The sequence below is a fragment of the Cheilinus undulatus genome, linkage group 11 (genome assembly GCF_018320785.1).
Source record: "Cheilinus undulatus linkage group 11, ASM1832078v1, whole genome shotgun sequence".
NCBI lineage: Eukaryota > Metazoa > Chordata > Actinopteri > Labriformes > Labridae > Cheilinus > Cheilinus undulatus.
In genome coordinates, this window is record NC_054875.1 from 39743715 (window position 1) to 39758269 (window position 14555).

A 14555-nucleotide genomic window follows, 5' to 3' on the forward strand; every position below is an offset into this window, starting at 1 on the left:
GGGAAAATTAACGCAATGTTGACCGGAAGTGGCGTAGTTCCTCGAAGATCGATTAAAACCGACCACGGGGGCGGCAAGCGTTACTTAGGTCAGTGCGTTACCTTTTGATGTATTGTTAATTTTTATGCAAAAACCCCATTTTCGACGACAGGCAGTCGTTAAGGTACTTTGAACGCAACCTGAACGCCAATTTTTAATAGCTTAACGAACCTTTGTTGGCTGGTTTTCTACACTTTTGGCATACGTTAAACTAGTTGGCTAGGCGTGCTGTTGAGTTTTTTGCTAACAGGCAAGTTTTGCTGCACGATATTAAGGTAAAGTTACTTATTATTTTTATTTATTCAAACCTGCATTTAGCTACACGAGGGTATAGTTTCCTTGCAAGTATATTAACTTGGGTATTTTCTTTGCAGCACTGCGCTCGATGTTCTATGGCGACTTCTCATGTAATGATCGTGGTAGCTACAACCGTTTCTGAAAAGTGTCGCAAAGTTTTTTTTTTAGTTTAACTTTTTGAACTAATATCTATTTCTTGAGTCTGGAAACATAAAGAAGCATTCATTGGGACACTTAACGGTTTTATCATATAAATGTCATCATTGGTGAGAGTCGCCGGTTAAAACGGTTGCTAGGTGAACCGTAACCGGCGGCCCTTGAACAGCGTCCCCCAAAATAGTCTGTTTCTTTTTGTAAAAGGCGATTATTGGAGACGGTATTGGGATTATTTTCGATGTGAAGATTGGGGAGTGGGGGTAGGTCTTTAGCCAAATAATTAAGTGTACAATCCTCCCGAGTATAGACCTTAGACGAGCAGTCTGTCATTAGATGATTTGGAACACCTGGAGGTTTTCCTGCAGACTTTTAAAGGAAGCTGCAGAGTAAGAGATCTGTTTCTGTGCTGTTGCACTTTTTGAATCTTGCATGTGATGACGCATTTTTTGTAAGAATTTCCCTGCTCTGTTTTGCTTTAAATTCAACTATCTTTGAACTCTCCAGTTGACAGGGTTGTGTCCAGTACAGGTGAGCAGAAGATGACGACCATTAGATTTGGATCAGCTATGGATCCCTGTAGGATCTCTACTACTGAGAGGGCTACAGAAGAAATGGGTAACGCTGAGAAATTTTATCTATTAGTTTTTTCTTGTTTTTAAAAAATATTTGTGATCTATATTGAACAAACTCCTTATTTTTTTCTTTTGTTAGACAATAAGGGAAACTGTGACCCAGACAAGTTACTCCAATGTCCCTTCGATAAGAACCATCAGATAAGGGCTTGTCGTTTCCCATACCATTTGATAAAGTGCAGGAAGGTAAGTTGTTTGCTCTTTGTGGGGCAGCTAACTAGTGCTAGATAAAAAGAACAAGTCTTAAATTAAGGGTAAATGCTACTGTTTAGAGGGGCATTTTGTGCTGGTATTCAGTCTGACAAGGTAGTATACAATTTTATAAACACTGGATTTAAATAATGGAAGAAGTATGGATTGCATACATACTTGTAACTATAAAGAACTAAACTATTTTCATGTTCAAGTGATGCCTTTCCTAAACAGTGTAAATAAAAACAAAATGTAAGATGATAATCATGTCAAAGTTTCCTCTTGGTCCTGGCAGTAGTTGTTTGTTTTCAAACTGCTTCACACAAGCTGTGTCTTGTGGTGGAGTTTACCTTCTTTTAAAATGTTTAATGAAAAAATCTAAATGTTATTTTTAGTCTTTTTGAGTAAATCTGAATGTTCCCATCTGGCAAGTTCATCTAAATATCACACAGCCTTTCCCCTGAGGTATCAGCATGTACATTTCTTTAAGGGTTGGGTAGATTGATGCCGTTATTCATTTTTATTGCTGACAGTGTTTGACAAGTGTGATCTCTGTCATGAAGATTTAGGGTATGTTAGGGTTGCTGTAGAGCCCTCACATCATTTGCTTTAAAGAGCTCATACAATCCCTTGAGGTGATGATGTCTTGGTTTAAATGAGATGTATATATTTTAGTGCCAGCCATGATATGATCTGTTTGTACTATGAGTTGAGAGCAAAGGCATTTCTATGAGTCATCTCCATAAGCAAAGGATACACTTTACATTCCTTTACAAAGGGAGAAAGAAAAGACGACCCACAACTAACTAACAACTTACATTTTATTTAGGATAGCTCACTTTGGGAGTCCTTAAAACGGAGAACGAGATTGTTGTAGATTTTAGTTTTGTCTTTGTTGAATTAAACGGTAAATATATTAAAAAATAAGTGGATAAAACAAGGTGAAAGCAAGTAGAGGAATCATTCAAACTATTTTTAATGATACCATAGTTGTGATTCAAGTCAAAATCATTGCTAACAATGAGCAGGATTTTTGTTTTGATTTTGTGAAAGATGGGTTACTGCTAGGGATGTCCCAATCCGCGTCTTTGGCTGTTGGTTCGTTGTTTTTTTTTTTTTTTTTTTTTTGTGAGTATCTACCAATTCTGAGTACTGACTCATATTTCCCTAGATTTTAATTTCAGTGTTATTTATACATTTTTTCTTACATAAAGGGTAACTCAAGTAAACATAACTAGATGTCTCAAACTTAATCTATTTAATTTAGTACAGCTAACGTTGTTGTAAAACATAAAATTACATTTCTACTCAGAACAGTGTAATAGCTCAGTTTCACTTTAGCAATTATTTTTAAAAAGTTACATATTCACATAGTGCAGTGTTTGAAATAAATCAGACAATCAAAAATCCACCTCAAGTGGTCAAAATAGTAGAAAGATTAATTGAAGTCCAATGGAAAAAAAAATCCTGCCATGATATAAACACATCGCTGTTTTCCTAAAGATATGAAGTTTTGTGGCACCAGCTGAGTGGAAGGACATGAGATGACATTACCCTCCACTTAGTTCAGTAATGCTAAAAGAACAGGCAAATCTTTGTCGATTTGACTGCTAATTAACTTGCCTCTCACTAATGTAGAATCATCCAAAATTGGCCAAAGAGCTCAAGACATGTCCGTTCAATGCTCGCCACCTTGTACCGAAACACGAGATGCCGTACCACACAGAGACGTGCGAGGACAGAGTGTCTGTCGACACTGACGAAGGTAAGTTTATCCTGTGGGCATCTATTTCATGATCCTTCAAAGATATCAAGTTTTTAAACAATTTAGAATTTAATTCTGCTTTGTTTATAGCAGGAGGCACAAACGGCCATCAGTGGCAGGTTCCAGTCAGCACTTGGATCAACCCAAACATGACTGAGGACTGGGATCAAGGTATTATTGATTAGCACAACTTTTGTTTTAAATTCTCCAGAGTACTCTGAATGAGAATGAGATCATTTAGTTCAGTGTCTGTAAAAGTAACAAATGCCTTGTCTTGCAGAGGTGGATGATGCTGCTGCTCCATTTGTTTGGGGTGTAAATACAGCTTTGGATCAAAAGTAAGTTTTTTTTGCCTCTGCCAGCCTGCTTCAGCTTTGAGTCATTTTTGCAGATTTGTCTTTTACCTTTTCCTTTGTCTCGTTCCCCTGCAGACTGGAGACTAGGCCCACAAATAATCTTGGTCAGGGATCAAGAACACCCAAAGTCCTCCCGTGGTAGCCTGCCAAAGCCACAGCTTGCAAGCGTGGATATTTTAAAGTTTGTTTTTACACCTCTCAAAATTAAAGATTTTAATTTGCACAACTGTATGTACCTACACTTTCTGTATAGAGGTTGAAGAGCTTTTCAGTCCCTTGTGCCAAAGATGCAAAGTTAAAAGTTGAGTGGCAAATGCACACTGGTACCTTTTCTGTTTTGTTTTGCATTCCCCTGTGTGTTGACTATTAACATTGGTTTGATGGTGTCTGCTTCTTTTCAAGGTGTTGCATGCAAATAAAACTGGAATTAGAAAATCCATTTGAAGATGATATATTGTGCACCAGCACAAACGAGAAATGTTCAGCATTCACCATGGGGAACCAGGAATTTTGTCTTATTATCAAACCTACTAAAGTATAAACAGTATCTCACAAAAATGAGTTCACCCCTCACATTTATGCAAATATTTAATTTTATCTATTCATGGGACAACACTGATAAAATGACACTTTGATACAATGTAAAGTAGTCAGTGTACAGCTTGTATAACAGTGTAAATTTACTGTCCCCTTAAAATGACTCAACACTCAGCCATTAATGTCTAAACTGCTGGCAACAAAAGTGAGTACACCCCTAAGTGAAAGTGTCAATATTTTGTGTGGCCACCATTATTTACCAGCACTGCCTTAACCGTCTTGGGCATGGAATTCACCAGAGCTTCCCAGGCTGCCACTGGAATCCTCTTCCACTCGCTCCTCCATGACGACATCACGGAGCTGGTGGATGTTAGAGACCTTGCGCTTCTCCACCTTCCATTTCAGGATTCCTTACAGATGCTTAATAGGGTTTAGGTCTGGAGACAGTCCATCACCTTTACCCTCAGCTTCTTTAGCAAGGCAGTGGTTGTCTTGGAGGTGTGTTTGGGGTTATCATGTTGGAATACTGCCCTGCGGCCCAGTTTCCGAAGGGAGGGGATCATGCTCTGCTTTAGTATGTCACAGTACATGTGGTATTCATGGTTCCCTCAATGAACTGTAGCCCAGTGCCGGCAGCACTCATGCAGCCCCAGACCATGACGCTGCCACCACCATGCTTGACTGTAGGCAAGACACACCTGTCTTTGTACTACTCACCTGGTTGCCCCCACACACGCTTGACACCATCTGACCCAAATAAGTTTATCTTGGTCTCATCAGACCACAGGGCATGGTTCCAGTAATCCATGTCCTCAGTCTGCTTGTATTTAGCAAACTGGTTGCGGGCTTTCTTGTGCATCATCTTTAGAAGAGGCTTCCTTCTGGGACGACAGCCATGCAGACCAATTTGATGCAGTGTGCGGCGTATGGTCTGACCACTGACAGGCTGACCCCCCACTCCATCAACCTCTGCAGCAATGCTGGCAGCACTCATACGTCTGTTTTCCAAAGACAACCTCTGGATATGATGCTGAGCACGTGCACTCAACTTCTTTGGTCGACCATGGCTAGGCCTGTTCTGAGTGGAACCTGACCTGTTAAACCGCTTCATGGTCTTGGCCACCGTGCTGCAGCTCAGTTTCAGGGTGTTGGCAATCTTCTTATAGCCTAGGCCATCTTTATGTCGAGCAACAATTTTTTTTTTCAGATCCTCAGAAAGTTCTTTGCCATGAGGTGCCATGTTGAACTTCCAGTGACCAGTATGATAGAGTGTGAGAGTGATAACACAAAATTTAACACACCTGAGACCTTGTAACACTAACGAGTCACATGACACCGTGGAGGGAAAATGGCTAATTGGGCCGAATTTAGACATTTTCATTTAGGGGTGTACTCACTTTTGTTGCCAGCAGTTTAGACATTAATGGCTGAGTGTTGAGTTATTTTTAGGGGACAGTAAATTTACACTGTTATACAAGCTGTACACTGACTACTTTACATTGTATCAAAGTGTCATTTCTTTAGTGGTTTCCCATGAAAAGATAAAATTAAATATTTGCAGAAATGTGAGGGGTGTACTCACTTATGTGAGATACTGTACATGTGTTAATACCCAGGCTGTAATTTATTTAGATAACCTGACTGTGATTTAGGCCACAACCTAAGGGAAAATCAAACCTATTTAATGGCCAAAGTTGCATTTTTGGTACAAATGCTTGCAGTGCCCTGGAATGTCAGGAGGAATCTCACAATATGGACAGTATTTAGTTGTTCTTAAGTTTGTGTATAGTGTATGTGCAGTATATGGGATTGGCCTTTTAAAGAAAGCATGGATGATAAAAATAACTGGGTAAAAATTTAGACAAATTCTTTAATTCAATAGATTGTAAGAGATGCTGCATTTTGCTGCAACAAAAACTAGACCAAGGGTTTTTTTTTTAAGGCAGTGAATGAAAATGGTTTGCAGGCTTTATCTACGGGACTGGCGCACAAGGCAGGGCAGGTTTATTTATAAAGCACAAAACATACTCGGCAGTTGAAAGTACTTAACAGAGTTAAAAACAACATTGGAAATTAAAAGATGGCAGAAAGATTAGAACACAGAATGACAAGACATGCAGGTTAAAGGAAAAAATTCTGACACCTAAAATGGTAAGAAATGTCTTGAGACCCATTTTTTGAGAGTTAATTGTAGAAAGCCTAAGCTCCTCTGGTAGTTTGTTCTGCTGGTGATGGCCATAAAATTAAAGCTGCATCACCCAGTTTGGTTCTGGTTCTGGGCACAGTTACAGGCCTTGGTCTCAGAGGACCTGAGGGGTCTGGATGCCTCACAAGGGACTATAAGATCTGGGGATGTATTCCTAAAGCTTCCCAAGTCCAAAAAGTTGCTCCTATTGATGAAAGATCATGACTCTTTATAAACATTTCCCCCTAAAGTTAAGACTTGAACCTGGTAAAGACCAGTCATTCACAAAGTGTCTTGGCCCTTCCACTCTTCAAGCCACAGAACATAAAGATGAACAGGTCTGTTGTGTTCTCCATACATATAAACCTTCATCATTAGAAACATTCACACTCTGTTCTTTATACTATACCAGACATGTTATTATCAGTATGTAACATTTAGTTTGAAACCCAGACTCTAAAAATTTGTATTGAAATGTATACAAGTATAAACAGTCTCTCAGGTATCTTTTTTCCAATGCAGTGTCACCGTAGAGCCACTAGGGGTCAGTGCTAAACAATTTCTTTGTCAAAACCAGTTGTTATGATCCAAGACATGGCATCATCTGTCTGCTGCTCTTTCCTTTGAAACCTTTGTTTACTCTGATTTTTTGTTGATTTAAGAAGCACATCTGGTCTCTTAACATGTACGTTTAGGCGTTTTCAATGTATTAAAAACATCTGCTGCATGATACCCCAATTCTAAAAAAGTTGGGTCACTGGTAAATGTTAAAGAATGCTATGACTTTGAAATCTCAAAATTCATTTACAATAGCAACAAAAAATGTTGAAATTGACATTTTACCATTTCATTGAAAATATTAATTATTTTTGAATTTGATGGCAGCAACACTTCTCAAAAAGTGGGGATGGGCAACAGAAGGCTGGAAAAGTAAGTGGCAGTGATGGAAACACATTTCCAATTAATAGGTGAATCACATGACTGGGTTTAAAGAGCCTCTTAGAAGTAAAGATGGGCAGAAGTTTGTGATATTAAAAAAAAAACAAAAAAAAAAACAAAACAGAAAATCTGGAGAAATCTCTGCACAAGGGACAAAGCTGATGGTCAATATTTGAGGGCCTGTGCCCTGCATTAAAACAGACATGATTCAGTATTAGAAGCATTGCATGGCCTCAGGAACACTTCCAGAAATAATCTCAACAGCTGTATCTAGCAAAGAAGAAGCCATATGTGAGCATGATCCAGAAACACTGCTGTCCTCTCTGAGCCAAAAGTCATTTCAAATGGACTGCAACAAAATGGAAAACTGTTCTGTGGTCAGATGAATCACAATTAGAAATTCTATTTGTAAGCAATGGACGCTGTCTCCAGACTAAAGAGGAGAGGGACCATCCAGCTTGATATCAGCGAACAGTTCAAAAGCCAGCATCTCTGATGGTATGAGGTTACATTAGTTACACATCTGGAAAAGCACTATCAATGCTGAAAAGTAGACGGAGGTTTTAGAGCAGCATATGCTCCCTTCCAGAGGTCTTTTTCAGGGAAGTCCCTACTCTTTTGAGATGTGTTGCTGTCATCTAATTCAAAATGAGCCAATCTTTTCATGTCTCAGTCTCAACATCTGATATGTTGTTAATGTTCTTTTGTGAATAAAATGTGGGTTAATGATATTCAAAAATCATTGCATTCTTTTTCTATTTACTTTTTACAAAGTGTTCCAACCTTTTTTTGGAATTGAGGTTGTACTTCAAAGTTAATGAAAGGCTCCAGGAGAAAGTTATAGCAGTACGTGTGGGCATTCAGCCAGAGCACTCTGTCATATCTAAGTGGCATTATTGATTTCATGTGATGACTGTCTATTTTAGTTGTGGCTATTATTGGAAGTGTCCAGACAGGCTCTGAGCTGCCCTGTCACCATCTGTAAGGATGAGATATGACTCCTCAGAACAGAATACGTGCAGGACCACCGATCTATACACGTCATGACCCCCTCTTGTATATCGAGGAACCGCAGCCTCCTCTTAGATGTCCCATATGTCTATTCTTACCTATAGAGCGTTTAATGGGTGACAGGCGGAGGTTGAAGTTACTTTGAACTTTTCAACTTGTCCACCACTAAGCTTCTGTGTCAGATTATTACTTTAAAAAGAGACGTGCAGTGAAAAGCCCACTTTTTAGTAGTTTTGTTTTGTTCATGGTTTGTGTCTGAAAACAAATCAGATGGCCTCTTTAGAATATGTGGTCTTTCACATATCACAGAATAGCCATAATAGTACTCACCCCTCTTCTGGTATTTCTACCAACAGCCATGGAAGCTTACTGCTGCACTCCAGTGTGCGTATCCCATGTTAGAGAGGGGTGGTTTGAGAAGGAGCTTATTTTTATTTCACCAAAACTGACTGTTCAGATGAAGGCTGTGTAGAGCTGAGGGGTCAAAAATCCCCCTCTGGTGCTTGATCCTTATTATATTTTGACGAAACTGACAAAAGTTTCATTTAGACTACAAGAAACTCTGTTAATGTGGAATATGGCATGATATGTCACCTGTAAAACCCAGGTCAGTGCTGCTTACTGATGCTCTGAAAGAACTTACATTTCTGTGTCATTATATGGAGCTAATGCTGCCAAGTAGATATGATTGCCCTTGGCAAGAGTTGTATAGAAATCTCCATCTCTCTATGGACGGTACTTTATCTCTTTCTGTCTTTTGATACCTTGTTTTTTTCCATCTTTGCATTTCCTCGTGAGAACCGACTTGGGAAAATTTTTTCGAGACCTTTTTCTGCATGACAGAAATGGTCAGAAATGGGTTTACAACAACTGGTGGTCCCTCTCCAGTCATAAATCAGAAATGTCTGAGAATCCTGCAATTTAATGGAACAGGAGAGGGAGGTACTGTATGTCGTACCACGCCAAGTGGTGGGAGACCAGATCATTTTCTCTGTACACGCTGTTAATGGCATTGCAAGTTTATTTCAGGAACAAGGGCATTAAACCAATCTTTACATGAGAGAGTAAAAAAGTATTGGGGCAAAATTTACAAGAGTGGATCAGCAATATGAAAATATAATTTGTAAAACTGAAATAAAATATAATAACAAAACTAGCAAACCACTCTGAAACTAGAACTAGTGTCTAGTGGTTATGAACCTGCAAGGTGTACAATAGCTGTGCAGTTGAAGTGGTGGGTTAAGTAGGAGGGCTGAGGTGGTTTTGGTAGAAATGTTACAATTTATATTTTATATTTATGAAAAGATATACACAGTGCTATGAAAAAGCATTTACCCCTCCAGATTTCTTATTTTTTAGCACATTTGTCACACTTGAATGTTTCAGATCATTAAACAAATATTAAACATTAGACAAAGATAACCCAAGTAAGTACAAAATGCAGTTTTTAAATAATGATTTCATTTATTAAGAGGAGAAAGCCTTCCAAACCTACCTCGCCCTTTGTAAAAAAGTAATTTCCATCCAAACTTAATAACTGGTTGTGCCACCCTTGGCAGCAATGACTATAGGCAAATGTTTGTATTGACTGGCGATGAGTCATTCGCATTGCACTGAGTAATTTTGGCCATTCCTAGGAAGGTTCGCCACTGTTCTGAGTTTTGTCTTTTTGTGGATAATGGCTCTCACCATGGTTTGCTGAGTCCCAAAGCCGTGGAAATGGCTTTGTAATGATAATCAGTTATTAAGTTAGGGTGGAAATATCTTTTTCACACAGGGCCAGGTAGGTTTGGATGCCTACTTCCCTTAATAAATAAAAAACTGCATCTGGTTATCTTTGTCTAATATTAAGATTTGTTTGATGATCTGAAGCATTTGATTGTGACAAATATGCAAAAAAAAAAAAAAAATCCATTAAATTTCATGTGCTTAACTAAACTAACCTCAGTTGGTCAACTTAATAAAGGAAACTTATAAAACCACTGATATTGCTGCCTAACCCTAATATGGTATTTAGAGTGAATTTAGATACCTGCACATCAGTACACTCCTTTTTAGATTCTGGTCAGCTTGTGCCACAGCAGAGAGGTTATCACAGACTGTTCTTGTTCTCTCGTTGACAGATGACCCTTATAAAACTAAACATGCTCACGCTGGCTGCTGGTCATTCTGCAGACTAACTCAGGCACACGTCCAAGGCTTGTCGCCTGCAAGTGAAACCGAAGCCACTCTGTCCGTCTCAAATAAATGTGACATTCTCGTAGTCTCACATTTGTGTCCAGCATATGCCGTCGTGGACGGCCTGTGCGCTGGAGCTGCCCTCCCGTTCTGTAACCCTGTCCGAAGCTTGTGATCACCTTTTATTACTGACATTTGGTACTCCACTCGAGTCACTTCCAAGTTTCTTTAACTTGCCCCACTTTCCACTGTGGCATGATGCCTGGATTGTAGAAGATATGTCATTCCCACCTTAACGTAATCATGTATCAACACACTCATACAGTATGTTCTGCAATTGAGTGATGCCGACTGTGTTCAACTCCTTCTGTTGCATAAGTCTAACATGTGCAAGGTTATCGAGTCCTCCAGCTTTTATATTAAGTAACACCGCAACTCCAGATGCCAGATACAGGACTAGAGCCTCACTGTCACTGGGCTTTTAGGCCGATAGGCATCCCACATTGTGAAAGGCAAATGAATATGCCATCAAAAAACACTTTTGTTCGAAATTTGATTTTTACCATGTCTTTAGATTTCATGATAAGAACTTAATATCATTTTAAAATAAGCCTGCTGGTCCTCTCAGATAAATAAACTCTCTGATGGAGACGTTTATTTACATCAAGCATTTCTTTTATTCTTCTGCACAGAGATTTAATTTTACTCATAACAGCCAAATATGCCAGAGCTGTCAAGTAGTTGAACGTTACGTCCGGTGATAAAATCGTTTGCCCTGTGTTGCATGTAAGCTCTAACTCACAACAGAGTTCACACACTACTAACATTTCTAGTGGTGCACCAGAAGAGATATTCTACATGGACAACAGCATTTGGTATGGAGTTGATCCCCCTTTTACAGTTATTCCACAAGATTCTGAAGTGTTTCTGTGGGAGATTGTGCCCATTCATTCTATAGAGTATTTATGAAGTCCGACACTGATGTTGGGCATGAAGGCCTGGCTTGCAATCTTTGTTCCACTTCATTCCAAAGGTGCTCACTTGGGCCAATCAACTTTTTTCACACCAAACTCATCAAACCATGTCTTTACAGTCCTTGCTTTGTGCACTGGGGCACAGTCATGTTGGAATAGAAAAGGGCCTTCCCAAAACTGTTGCCACAAAGTTGGAAGCAAAGCATTGTCCAAAATGTCTTGAAATGCAGAAGCATTAAGATTGGCCTTCACTGGGCATAAGGAGCTTAGCCCAAATCCTGGAAACAGCCTCATACCCTTATCCCTCCTTCACCAAACATCACAGTTGGCACAAAGCAGTCAGGTAGATAACATTCTTCCGGCATCTACCAAACCCAGACTTGCCCATCTGACTGCCAAACACAGAAGTGTGTTTTGCCACTCAGCAGAACACATTTCCACTGCTCCACAGTTCAGTGTGATTGTGCTTTGCGCCACGCTTGGCACTGGGCTTGGTGATGTGAGGCTTGCATGCAGCTGCTTGGCCATGGAAACTCATTCTATCAAGTTCCCGTCACATAGTTTTTGGGCTGACATTAATGCCAGTAAAAGTTCAGAACTCTTCAGCTATGGAATCAACAGAATGTTGGCAATTTTTACACACCATGCACCTTAGTAGTCATTGACCCCTCTCTGTGATTTTACGTGCTTCGTGGCTGAGTTGTTGTTGTTCCTAAATGCTTCCACTTTTTAATAATATCACTTACAGTTGACTCTGGAATCACGATATCATGCCTGAAGTCACAGAGTCCTCAGAAAGTCCCATTTTATATCATAAATGTTTGCAAGTGGAGACTGCATGTTTAGGTGCTTGATTTTAATCTACATTGATATCTCTGCTCTCACGATTTTTCTCGTATAAGCTAAACAGCATGTTAGGACAAAGCAGGGATTGCAGGCAAAGCAGAACCCCCAAAGAGTACACAAGAGAAAACAAATAATTGATTTACTGAGGCAGCATTGGGGATGCAGTCCATGGGGATGTGGGTTGGGAACCAGAGGTCAACCAGTTCGAGTCCAAAAGCCAACCATCTGAGAAAACTGTGGTAGGTTTCTACAAAGGTAATATATATACTTCTATGGCACTGCTGAAGTGCTTGGAATTTTCATTTGTATCATTTTATTTTAGTCTGTTTTTTGTGTATAGCTTTATTTGTGTCTTTTGAGTCATGGCGAAGCTTTGCAGTATAATGAAACGGGCATGGATTTTGAGGGCAAAGCTCTGCTTCCTTGTCCAGGGCAATGCTACCTTAATTTTGGAGCTCTGTACACTGTGATACCATGAAATTGTGGAGGTAGTTACATTACTGAGATAATCTCACAGCATAGCAACCCTCACATTAACACCTACCAAATGGATTTCAATGAAATTAGGTTACAGACCTTCATGTTCCAGTGAAGATGACTTTATAAAACTTTGATAGCTTTTCTTACTCTCCATTAAGTGTTACCATTGGGCCATAATGATCTCATTGTACTCAGGCTGTTTTTTGTTCTCCTTCCCGACTCCACTGGCTCCTCTTCCTGCTGACTTCGTCTGTTTTGGTCCATTTCAGCGGACCACAGAGGCCCATGTGTCATTAGCAGATGTATCAGAGTAATCTATATCATCTATTAATAGCTTTTTATTGCCCTGCAGACACGTTACAGTTTTTCCATAACAGTCACTACTAACAGTGTGTTCTAGCACATGCATGTTGGTGTGTGGCACTATACAATGATGAAGTAGTCTGGGTCACTTGAGACTGTACTGGGAATACCAGTGGCTTCTAAAAAGAGACCAGCACATAACTGGGAGGGAGGTGGATGAGGGTACATGTTTCAGCTGAATGATCTGATGTGTGTCCAGAGGAAGGAGGGATAGAGTCAGGCTTACAGCCTGCTGGCACAGCAGTTTACTCAGCATTAACAAGCACAGTAAAATCAAACAGTGTTGAAATTTTCCATATTTAAAACATTCTGCAGACGGCCTCCTTAATTTACAAACCCTAATTCCAAAAAAGTTGGAACATTGTTTAAAATGAGTAGAATTGATTACAGTGGTATGCAATAATTTACACCTATGTCTGATTAAATACTGCAAAAGAGGAATTACTTAACTTGGATTTTTTTAATATACACGCATTCTGAATTTGATGTCTGCAACACATTCCAAAAAAGTTGGGACAGGAGTAAGAAAAACACTGACAAACTTGTCAGTCAGATAATCGTCAGTTCTCTGGGCAAAAGTGGAAAAGGACCTTCCAGATTGTTATCAATGCACAGTTCTGAAGCCAGCATCTGTGGGTGTATTGGTGCCCATGGCATGGGTAACTTGCACAGCCCATTGATACTAAGAGATACATGCAGGTTTTGAAGCAGCATGCTTCCATCTAGATCAGGGGTTTTCAAAGTGTGGGAGAGTGAGCCTCCCCTAAGAAGAAATGATTCATTTAGTGGGCCCCCACCCACACAAAGATTCAGATTGAAAAAAAAATTGAACAATCACATTTTCAAACATTTATGTCTAGTCTTTCAACATTTTACATTAATATATTTTTGATGTTTTGGTCTGCAAATGTCATTAAATATCTGCCTTTCCCTCTTATTCTGTGGGAACTATACGTTTTCATCTGTACAGTTGATGCAGGATTGCATAACAGCAGACCATCCTTTTTTTTGATCAGTGACCGAAATTCCTTTTACTTCCTGTTAAAAATTCCCCTGTTTTGCTCACTAGACTTTTTGCTCAGTCTTAAGATGACCCCAAGATTTACACTTCCTTATGCTGTCATTAGCTTCTACATCTTTGCAAATTGAACACATCGTCAGGACTAATACAAGAAAATCCTGACTTGAGTAGCTGACTATATAGCATAGTCCCTATAGTAACTATAAGTCTATCCATTTTGCTCTATGCACTGCAGAAGTTAGCAAAGCAAATCACCTCTTTTCTGGTTTATGGTTCCGTGCCTCCCCTGAAGTTTTGTGGCCCCCCCAGGGGAGGCTTGCCTTGCACTTTGAAAACCACTGATCTAGATGTTTTTCAGGGACGTCCCTGCGTATTTCATCAAGACAATTCCAAGATACATTATGTATGAGTTACAACCGCATGGCTTCACATACTAAACTGTCCTGCATGCAGTCCAGGCCTGTCTCCCACTGAAAATGTACAGTACATTATGAAGTGCAAAATACAACAATGGAAATTCCACATTGTTGAGAAACTCAAGATTGACATCAAGCAATAATGTGAAAAAATACACTTTGAGCAGT

At 39.5% G+C, this 14555-nt stretch overlaps 1 protein-coding gene across 6 annotated transcripts; it reads left to right on the top strand.

Moving 5' to 3' along the window:
- On the top strand, positions 1-3876 carry zgc:56699 (uncharacterized protein LOC405758 homolog). Of its 6 annotated transcripts, none has more exons than XM_041799506.1 (7): positions 1-88; positions 997-1107; positions 1204-1310; positions 2955-3081; positions 3172-3252; positions 3362-3419; positions 3513-3876. In XM_041799506.1, the coding sequence occupies exons 1-7, from the start codon at positions 16-18 to the stop codon at positions 3577-3579; spliced, it is 624 nt and encodes a 207-aa protein (XP_041655440.1). In that variant the 5' UTR covers positions 1-15; the 3' UTR covers positions 3580-3876. The 6 variants fall into 6 exon arrangements, with proteins under 6 accessions (XP_041655440.1, XP_041655441.1, XP_041655438.1 ...); XM_041799507.1 differs by having other exon boundaries at positions 3175-3252; XM_041799504.1 differs by having other exon boundaries at positions 53-163.
- Positions 3877-14555: the final 10679 nt, after the last annotated feature.